The sequence below is a fragment of the Magnolia sinica genome, chromosome 7, assembly GCF_029962835.1.
Source record: "Magnolia sinica isolate HGM2019 chromosome 7, MsV1, whole genome shotgun sequence".
Taxonomy (NCBI): Eukaryota; Viridiplantae; Streptophyta; class Magnoliopsida; order Magnoliales; family Magnoliaceae; genus Magnolia; species Magnolia sinica.
In genome coordinates, this window is record NC_080579.1 from 25,230,456 (window position 1) to 25,241,406 (window position 10,951).

At 37.6% G+C, this 10,951-nt stretch overlaps 1 protein-coding gene across 1 annotated transcript; it reads left to right on the forward strand.

The window, feature by feature from the left end:
• The first annotated feature begins 233 nt into the window (after positions 1-233).
• LOC131250601 (enoyl-[acyl-carrier-protein] reductase [NADH] 1, chloroplastic-like) lies at positions 234-8,239 on the forward strand. The gene is made up of 5 exons (XM_058250888.1): positions 234-389; positions 1,879-2,004; positions 7,766-7,817; positions 7,924-7,975; positions 8,078-8,239. Exons 2-5 carry the CDS (start codon positions 1,950-1,952, stop codon positions 8,237-8,239), a joined length of 321 nt encoding a protein of 106 aa, XP_058106871.1. The 5' UTR covers positions 234-389; positions 1,879-1,949.
• Positions 8,240-10,951: the final 2,712 nt, after the last annotated feature.

A 10,951-nucleotide genomic window follows, 5' to 3' on the forward strand; every position in this document is an offset into this window, starting at 1 on the left:
GTTTCAATGGTAGACGTTTAATCCCCCACTGCTTTTTTCAGTGTGATCCACTTGATGGTTAGATCTGTCTTATTTTTTGTCTCAAGCCTTAGACGAGCTCACCGGTTGGATGGACGGTTTGGATATAACACATACCTCACGATGGGACCCACAGAACTTGCTGACGTCAGCCAACTCTCACTTCATTTCGCCTGCCCAAAAACGATCACTGTTTCTCTCCCTCTCATCCGCTCTCCTCTCCATCTGTCACTCTCCCAGCGCCGGCCCTAAAATGATCTCTGTTTCTCTCCCTCTCATCCGCTCTCCTCTCCATCTGTCCCTCTCCCTGCGCTGGTCCTACAGATCTCTCCTACCTCTCTCTTCCTGTCGATCTCTTCACGAACATTGAGGTAATTCTCCTCTCTCTCTCTCTCTCTCTCTCTCTCTCTCTCTCTCTCTCTCTCTCAATCGATTGATAGTGGTGGTTCTCTCTCAATCTCTCTCTCCCAGCGCCAGCCCTAAACCCCCTGGATTCGGAACCCCCTGGATTCGAAACCCCCTGGATTTGTGTTTTTGAAAATTTGATATTTCCGTTGGAATTTGTGGAGGTTGGTTTTGTAGGATTTTGATGGATGTTGGCATCAGAATGGTTAAGTCCAGGCCCTATTCTGAAAATAATCATAAGTCCAGGCTCCCTCAACCCGACCTGTTTGCACCTCTAGCCATGGTTTAGTAATCTAGACCATTGATCTGCTGCATCCCATCATGGATGGACCGTGCTTGAAAAATCTCCTCATTAAGGTGATCATAACCTTTTGATTTGTGGCTAATAGATGACTTCAAGAGAGACATTAAGGGTCAATGATCCATGGTGGGTTTCAACAGACTAATGGTCTGGATTACCGAACCCTGGGCCCCACTTGTTAGAATTGAGAACCAACGTATACCACACCACAAAAAGCCTTGGATTGGATTCCTATGATTCTTCTTGCTTTTAAGCATCTGAATTTCTTTTTTAGCTACAAAGTATCATTGAAATGGCTTTTTATTTATTTTCAAAATTAGTCTTTATTAGGCCATTGACCAAGATGGACGTATACCATCATTCAAAAAATCAATAAATGATGAATGTAAACCTTTAACTCGGATATCACATGATGCCATCATACAAGCAATTTGGAGAATGTGTCAGATATTTACATTAATTTTGAGATGACTGAGACGGTTGATTCTTGTTAGTAAATCCAATTTACTTTGGCAGAAAACCACCAACGAATTAAAGAACAGACTACTCGATAGAATAACATGACCAAACTCTAATAGAAATTGAATTTTTTTTTTTTTTTAAAAAAAAAAACAAGGGAAAAGAAAAACCTTATTCTAGCAATAGAGATTGTGAAATTTTCCTTTTGGATTGCCAAGAAGCTAATTCCTGTCACTCTCATTGATGCCGATTCTCGTCATGCAGTTCATGTCATGGTCATATGCCAGGTTGGAAACTCATAGGGTCAACTCAGTAGGCTTCTCCTTTTTACCTATTCATTAAGTCCAATGCACATGTACATTTCTTAGGCTTTTTGCTGGTTTTAAACTTCAAATTCTAGAAAGAATTTCTCTTTCTGGGCCTTTTTAATTTTGTTACTATTCAAAATATGGTTGGGAATTGAGTTAAATCTCAAAAGGTTTGAATTTGTAAGTGGTTCTTCTTGTATATGGTTGGAGATTCAGTTACGTTTTTTTGTTTATTTGAATCTCAAAAGATACAAATTTTCCAAGTGGGTCTCATTTGGATTGTGCTTCTATTCTTTGGAGTAATTATTGCAAACCAATTCAACAGTGCATTCAACTGCACCCTTCAGCATGTGAAATTTCGAGTAGGCAAACATGTATCTTGAGCAGGATCTTAAGTTTACAACCTGTTTGCTGAGTTAAACTGACAGGCAAAGCCACAAGTCATTCTTTGGAAGTTTATGCCCCCTCTCGTCCAACATTCAGAAGCAAGAATCAGAAATCGAGGCTGCCTAGGTAATTCTCTGTTAATGATGGTAGATTATAAAGTTAAGTGAAACATTAGTTTATCCTTAAGCATGGAAGTGAAGGAAATGCCATCAATGCTTTTGAATGAACCGAGGGATTTCACATTTACTCTTGCTACCTCCTCACAGGCTCATATGCAAAAAAGAAAAGAAAAGAAAAGAAGAAAAAAAAAAAAAAAAAAAGGGCCTGCAATAGTCAGGCAGACCTGTAGATCTTCCAGGCTTAGTTGAGATTCCTTTTTTCAACATATATATATATATATATATATATATATATATATTTTCAATTTATTTACTTTGCCTCATCAGATATCCAATTTGATTCCCTGTTTTTATTTTCTGCTCAAATTTTTAGGTTTTAGATGTGAATGAGCTATTCCACCTAACAGTTACACTTGTATAGTAGCTTTTCTAAGCATACATTTTTTTTTTCCTTTTCTAAGCATACATGCATGTAATGCAAATGCCACAATTGCCAGCATATTATCTTTCCTTATTAGAATACTCGGCCGGAGCCATTTCATTATTACTCAGGCTTTCAGTACTTAGTAATCTTGAAATTTTTTTTCTAAATTGTGTATCATAAAGAATAAATCCAGGGTATGTTTATTTATTAAATAATATAAATGGTGGGACCCACCCAATGAACGGGTTAGATCTTATTATTATATGCTAAGCTGTAACATATGATGGCGTGTACATGAACAGCCTCCTACATGCGTTTGGGTTTATAAAACCTCAGTACTTGACACTTCGATACATTTTCTGCACACGCTCTCTCTCTCTCTCTCTCTCTCTCTCTCTCTCTCACTCACTCAAAGCCAAAAGGTTTAATCAAAATCATATCCAGATTCCTTTTTTTTTTTTTTTTTTTTTTTTTTCTTTTTTTCATGTTTGGATGTTGGATCTTGATTTATTATAATCTAGAATCGATTCTACTTTGACGGGTTTGATTACATCACTTGTTCAAGTAATTTATGAATTATATGAGATGGGTATTTCTTTCTGTTTCTTTTCTCTCTCTATTTTCTTTTTTGAAGTTGGATTTTGATCTTATCTAATAGAGAATGGATTGCAATGAGAATTGCTTTTATGGGTTTTGCTTATATCATTTTTAGAAGGAATCCTTGCCCTTGATTTGCTTCCTTTCTTCGTTTCTTTGATGAATTTGTAGAATATGTGGGGTGGTCTTTTTTCCTCCTTTGTTTGATTATGTTGCTGGGACTTTAATTTTTAGATTAATATGAGTTGCAATGAGTTTTATTTATTTATTTATTTATTTTTATTTTTTTTTTGTATGAGGGGAATGATCTGGTGTAAAGTATCCATTTTGGAGATTTGATAGGGTAGTGTTATCATGATCTGGTGTAAAGAATCTCTGCATAAAGCAAATTTATGAGGAATTTTTTAGGAAAAATCTGTAAATAATACACATAATAGGGAGGTGTTTGATACTATGGGCAAGTGCGAGAGTTGATATGCAAGTGCACATGGTATGTAATAACTGAAATTAATCTACCCAAATTGTAGTACCTATTATGGGTAGGTTATTATTCAAAATCATATTAATTAAAAGATCTTAACCTTTGATTAATGGGCATTTGTTTGATGCTGCACTGTTTATGTTTGCACTCCTATTTTGTACTAATGGTAATTGATTACTATTTTTGGCACTATTCTAATGCCAAAAAACTAGAAAAAAAGGGCGCATGCATAAGAAAGGCAGGGACTAAATGTTGTTTCCCATAATCATGTCTACTTTCATGTATGGCTACACCATCCATAATAGATTACGCCCATCTGTTAGAAAAGAATATCCCCATCACCATGCTTAATAAAAAGAAAGGAGGATAAACCTGTTACACTTGGATTGAGCATTTTCTTTTTGTTACTAGTGGTGAAAGGAGGATTCAAGAATATACTTTTGTAATTTGGTCATGACATGTGGATTGTGTTTGAGGTTATTTTGGATATTATTTGACTAAATCTTTATCTTGAATTATTTAGTAGTTTTGCTTGACTAATCTAGTGATTTGTTTCAGCTTTTCATCTTCTTAAGCGTAACAGAAGGTACACATATTTCTATTATGATTTGTTTTGATTTTTTCTCTGCTTATACGTAAAATGTTCTGATTTAAATATTAAGTACTACGTAATGGCTTGATCCCAATCTTCCGAACATTGGGTACGTAGGCAGCCGTTCATACTAGACCGTATCGGTGCAGCCACAAATTCTTTTTTTTTTTTTTTTCCCCTTGTAGTGTGGATGCATTTTCATCAGGACTACTTGGCAATAAGAGTGAGGTAGATGTAAGTTCTCGAAATCTTAAATTAATCTTGAATCATTTATATCTTTATCGCTTCATTTATATGCTATCGTCAGGGTCAACTTGTAACTCCTCAAAACCCGCTTTGCCGTAAGACATTACGGTGCATGACGGTTCCCAGTAGGTTAAGTTGCAAATTATTATTAAGAGTTGGTTGGATATATTTTATTTTTTGTAAATGTTGTTAATAGTTAGATAGATGATGAATGTATTTGCGAATGTAAATGAAAATAAAAAACTTATAATTAAACAAGGTATTTGTGGAGGATACCTTGTTTAAGAGGACATGAAACTCTTGTAGCTTATGGTATGATGCCCCAATATTGGTTGTATGTTACTAGTATGTAGTAGATAATACTAGGTCCAATATTTTTTATATGTGAAATATTCGTTTGTGTAGGCCACACGTGTGCGTTGGCCATGCCATTAGTGCTTGATCATCTCTCTCCAGTAGGTGGGGCACGCTATTTAGATCTTATACTCTAAAAATTAGGCCATTTCACACATGAGGGGGGCCACATCATACGAAACAAATGGACAGCTAAAAAAGTGTTTTAGTTCTAATGCAGCTAGGGTATGATGAAACTAGTTGCGGAAAATTGAATAATACATACCAGATTTAGAGCTTCAAAATATCAGAAAAAGGAAGAAAATGTTAGTGTGTTGGCCATCCCATCGTGAATGTACCTTGGACCTAAATCAAACAGTTTGGTCACCGCTTGGGCCACATACGTACCTTGACATAGTTCAAATGTAATTCAGCTTGAAACACACAAGAACACACGCACACACACCTGATTGTACATCCAACTAGTTGGTATGTGGAGGCCACAATGTTGTTTGTGTGGTATCTCGCTGCCCCAACAAGGTTGTCCCACCATGAAAGTGGGATGCCCCAAATATTTAGTTAGTCCAACCATGAGAATGGGATCCCAAATGAATGAGTTTTTTGGTTGGTTGTTATTGGTTTTCTATGGTGTGTCCCACCTGATAGTTGGATTAACCTGATTTTTGAGGGATCCAATTTTCATAAAGGGACAACCTTGCTGGTTGGCGAGATGTCATGATACAAATGCTATGGTGGGTCCCACATGCCAACTAGTCGATGTACAACTATTTGTGTGTGAGCATTTCTCTATATATATTTTGAGGCAACTAAGTATCAATTTATTGTGAAGGCTAGCAGCAAGGCCAGATTTAAGCAAGACTTTAATGTTTTAGTCAAGAAAATGATGTACTAGTAAAAGAAACAAATGTATAAGACAACCACAAGCATTGTCACAGAAGCAAGTGGATAGAATTAACATTGACTTCCAACATGCTACTCTTGCGCACATTGTCGTAATCTACCAAATTACTGATGTCTTGTTGATGCAATCAATGGAACAATTGTCCAACAGAACCAAACTCAACATTCTCTTCTAAAGGAACACTAACAGAATAACAGCTTGAGGTTAAGAAATATTCCATGAGAAATTAACTTAGAGGGTGTTTGGATGGAAAGAAATAAAAATATGCATAGCAAAATGTAACTTGGAATCCTCAAGAAATGGAAAATCATGGATTCCAATTTTCATCTGTTGTTTGTTTTGAATTCCAATTGTACATGAATTTCATGTCGGTTCTCTTATTTCATGTGTTTTCTCAACCTTGGAAATAAATGTAACATCATTTTTGGGAGAAATGAATGTCCTCAGGTTTTTTAGGAGGTGGATTTTTCACTGAAATTGATGTCATTTCTATGGTTTCCCACATTCCCAAGAAACCCTGTAGAAAAGTCATATTGGGTCACAGGTTTTTCATATTATTTATTAGTGGGTCTATACACCAATACTCAGTATTTCCATAATATGAAACTTCAACTATATTGGAAGTTGTTTTTATTATATTCAAATGCGATGTGCGATGCTTACACATCCAGCATGAGTACTTCAATAGTAGACAATCAACCACTACAATTGAAGTTTTATTAACTGCAGTTTTCTGCTGTAGAAGCTCAGACAATATAGTTTAAGAGTATCTCAACATGCCAACATGTCCATCCAGTTACATGATGATGTTCAAAAATAGTGTTCTCATAAAATTCTGTTCATGGTAAATATAAATGCAAAAAACGTGTAACCATGTAATCAGGAAAATGAGTTAACAAGGGATTTTTTTTGTAGGATAGCTATGAGACCAGCCATGCTTTATGGTACAGAATGTTGAGCAATCAAGGAACAACATGTTCATAGGATGAGCGTAGTAGATATGCTGATCTTAAGATGGATGAATGGCAAGACAATGAAGGATAGAATTAGGCATCGATTCATTCGAGGGAACTTTGGAGTAACACCAATAGGTAATGACATGAGGGAAAATAGACAGATGGTTTCATGTGCAGCAGAAACCAAGAACTGCGACAATTAGGAGTGAGTCAGTTCAAGTTGAAGGCTCTAAGGGAGAGGCCCCAAAGGTTATGGGTGGAGGTAGCAAGAAAAGACTTGAGGAACTATGGGAATATGGTCCCTGATAGGTTGGAATGCGTAACAGGATTTGTGTAGGTGGCCTCAGTTATTCAGGATAAGGCTTAGATGATGATGATCTAATCATAATAACATCAAAACTACAATTCTAATACCGAAAACAATGAAAATGGTTGAAGTATTATCCAAGGTTCTATGTCAAATTGCAGTTACATGTCCATTGCAGTTGCTTAACTACCTGAAAATGAATGAAACCAAACTGTGAGTTATTCTCATGGGTAATTTAAGTACCTCATTTATTGCATTTGTTTAACAAATCGTCATCTTATACACTGCTATGTTTTTTGTGTGATTATGCGTGTTAGATCCTGAAAATTTCCTTCCTGATTTAGCACTAGGTCTTCCCTATCAATGACCTTTACCACTATGCTGTTTTTCATTCAAGCACAGTTTTGACACCTTCGCAGGAAGTAGCTGAATTAGTAAAACATGACTTTGGGAGCATTGACATCCTTGTGCACTCTCTCGCCAATGGCCCAGAGGTACCGTATTAACTATATTATCCATGCCCCTTCTCATGTTTATGTTTGCTGTTTTGGTCTATCTTGTAATTTCCTTTATGGGTTAGTAAACCTCTATGAGAGACATCCCGAAATGGATATCTTGTAGCGATTTCAGCATCAAGTTATTCCTATTTGTCATTGCTCAAGCATTTTGTTCCAATAATGAATTTAGGCAAGCTTCTCAGAAAACGAAAAAAAAAAAGTGGGCTACCTGATTTTTTGGCTAGCTAGGGTCATTTGCACTGTGGGACTACTTGATGAATGGCTGAGATTGGCACCATGTGCCTTGTTGGAACTTGTGGCTTGGTGTAGATGGGCTGCCTAGCCAACCTCTATATTTGTATGTATGTGCAGTCAACTTACCATATGAACATGTGGTCCATGTAATGTTGCAGGTGGTGCATCAATTTCTCTCACATACATTGCTGCCGAAAGGATCATTCCTGGGTAACTTGATTTACACACCCTGTGATTTTAGCAGCCCATGTAAACCAGAACTATTAAAGAAAGGATTCTTATTGTTGTGTTGTTCTTTATATATTATTGCATACAGATATGGTGGGGGCATGAGTTCAGCTAAAGCTGCTCTAGAGAGTGATACCAAGGTGAGATTTTTGTAGCTGGCCGGTCTGCTGCCTTCAATGCAAAATATATATATTTTCCTGAAGCAAATGGGGTTGTATTTATAACATTTTCTAATCTGGCAGGTGCTTTCATTTGAAGCAGGAAGGCGCCACAAGATTCGAGTTAATACAATATCTGTTGTTATTACTGTTATCTTCATACTTTTATTATCTGAGACATGGTACTTGCTAGAGTATCTCCCTGTCGTGACATTTTTCACATTGATGAAAACTCAGGTCTATTGAGAAGCCGTGCTGCCAAGGCCATTGGATTCATCAACATGATGATTGACTACTCATCAGTCGATGCAGGATTATATCTTGGTGATTTCCCGGCAACTGCTGAAAGTCCATTAGCTTTTAACAAAATTAAATTGCATTCCCCAACTGGTGAATTTTTTATTTTTATTTTTTAAATTTTATTGCAGTGAGATGATAGGAGTTGGCCATGAAGACATGGAAGAGTTCTTCAGTTGTTGCGAATCCTTTTTGGCTAAAGATGGTTTGTTTGTCCTACAAGTTACAGTCTATTATAATTTTTCTTAATTATGGTTTGATTTGAATTATCTGAAAAGAAAGGTGTACTTGTAGTAGTCCATTCAAATGGCCCCACTTAGCCATTTCCTCTTTATTGAATTGAGTTGTTACCAATTTTGTGAATGGGATTCTTATTAAACAATCATGTAAATTATTTTTTGAATGACTATCATGTGTAAGATAAAAATAAAAAAAATAAAAAATCTGGGGATATTTTATTAAAATTTATAGATATTTTAGCAATACATATTTTAGCGACGGACCAAATCCGTCGCTACTTTCTCAACAAGCAGCGTATCAACGACGGATTTGAGTTCGCCGCTCCCCCTCTATTAGCGACAGATTTTTAATTTTTTGCGACGGATCTTATCCGTCGGTAATATGTGACGAATCCGTCGCAGATTCGAAAGAAAAAAGGACCCAGTAAACAGCAACGGACCATGTGACGAATGAAGTCCATCGTTTTTTTAGTTTTACGACGGATTTGGTCCGTGGCAAATTTGCGATTTTGGCATAGTGTAATCATTTTAATGTCAGACTTAAGTAGCCATCATTCATTCTCAGAATTATTCAGTCCGTCGGGGAAGACATGATCAGACCCTACCTAAATCATGTGGACCCCAAGCAAACGATTGAAACCAAAGAACCCTTCAAAAGTACAACATATTTAATGTTGGGGAACCGCCGAAGTACACAGACGAATCAAGCAAAGTGCTACCAATCGCACAACCGAGTCCAAACACAAATAATCTAATTTTTTATGTGGAAAAACTCTTACGGGAAAAAATCATGGCACAAAGCGATGAGTAATGCACTATGAAAGCAGAAATGAAATAGAGTTACCAATTTTAACAGGCCTCGAATCCACTTCACAAGCCCAAACTATGCCCTTAAAACCCTTAGTAATTAATTAGAAAGCCTAGAACTACTCTTCACTCTCCCAAATCCCAATTACACATGATATATATATATATATATATATAGTGTAACGTCCTAGATTTTCGCTATTTTAAATTTACAAAAATCCATAAAATTTTTTTATATAACTATCCTACATTGTAACGTACTAACCCTTGACCCTCAATGTTAGCCTATATGTAAGACCCGTATCCTAGCCCATACTGTTCTGTAGGCTTCCACGGTCATCCTGGTTGAATTTCGCTAACCCGCGATCGGTTATTAGCGTTTGCGCGTGACCCTGACACGTGTCCCGTATATCTAAGTCTGCTCGACCCAAGACTTATACCAGTGCGACCACGCCATCGCCACGGTTCAGATCCCACGTCTTGCACGCCGATGCAGTACCCTGGCCAAGAGATGTGGGCCTGCGCTTAGTTCGAGAAAAACGCCGCACGTTGCAAATCCTGGGAGAATCCATCACATCAATCAACTCATTTGTAAAAAGTACACTCATTACTCTTCTCATTCCCAAGTACAAAAAGTAATCCCAAAAGTCAACTTTCCTATCACCTCACCATCCTCTCTCCCATCACTTCTCTTACACCTCTCTCTCTCTCTCTCTCTCTCTCTCTCTCTCTCATTTTTCAAGCTCCTCTTTCCAAGCAACCCACGTTCATAGCTTCTAAGAGGAGAAGCTAGTGTGGCCCACCTTCCTTACTCCCATCTCCATCGTCCATGATCCAATCTCGACCGTTAAAGTTCATCCATTGATGCTCTAGGATACTTTGGCGAAAGGAGGAGAAGATCATAGGTGGGTGCTTCTCTCTCTCTCTCTCTCTCCCTCTTTTTCATTTGTTTTGTGTGTGAAGATGTGATTGTGTGGCCCACTCAATGAGTTGTGAGATGTCCAAACTGTTCATCAAATGGACCTCACCTTGATGTGTGTCTTATACACACCATCCAAACATTTGTTGGCCCACCCTAGTAGCACGTCTATGGGTGGGGCCCACCTTAAATGTGTTACATGTAGCCGTCCAGCGTCCTTAGATGCTGGATGGGCTTCACAGTAAAGTGTGAGCTGACAGTGGATGCACTAACGCCAGTAAAAAAAAAAAAGAAAAAAAAAGATTTGGGTGGGCCACTTGTGTAGTTCCCACCTTGATATATATTTTCAATCCAAGTCGTTCATCCCCTTTCCTACCTCATTCTAGGCGTTGAGCCGAAAAATGGAGCCAATTCGAGGTTCTAGCAGGCCATAGCATAGCAAACAGTTCCTTTACCGTTGAAAATCACCCTGTTGTTTCTATACCCCGAAATATGCTCGATATTGGGTTTGTTTGGTCTGTTTTGACCAGTAAGAACCAATGGGTGGAGTGGATCCATCTGATGTAGGCCCCACCATGGAAAAACCTTGGTAAAAAAATAATAAATAAATAAATAAAATATATGCAGCAGGTCGCTGCTGCTAGCAGAGGGCGCGCAGGCAGCGCCTGCTGCGCTATTGACGGATGGACAGCATGG

Bases quoted from the DNA above. Each gene is read 5' to 3' on its own strand.
- LOC131250601 (XM_058250888.1), top strand. From the start codon at position 1,950: ATGCCCCCTCTCGTCCAACATTCAGAAGCAAGAATCAGAAATCGAGGC. The intron at 7,818-7,923 runs GTAACTTGATTT...TATTGCATACAG, and splicing joins GCCGAAAGGATCATTCCTGG to ATATGGTGGGGGCATGAGTT. The intron at 7,976-8,077 runs GTGAGATTTTTG...CTAATCTGGCAG, and splicing joins CTCTAGAGAGTGATACCAAG to GTGCTTTCATTTGAAGCAGG.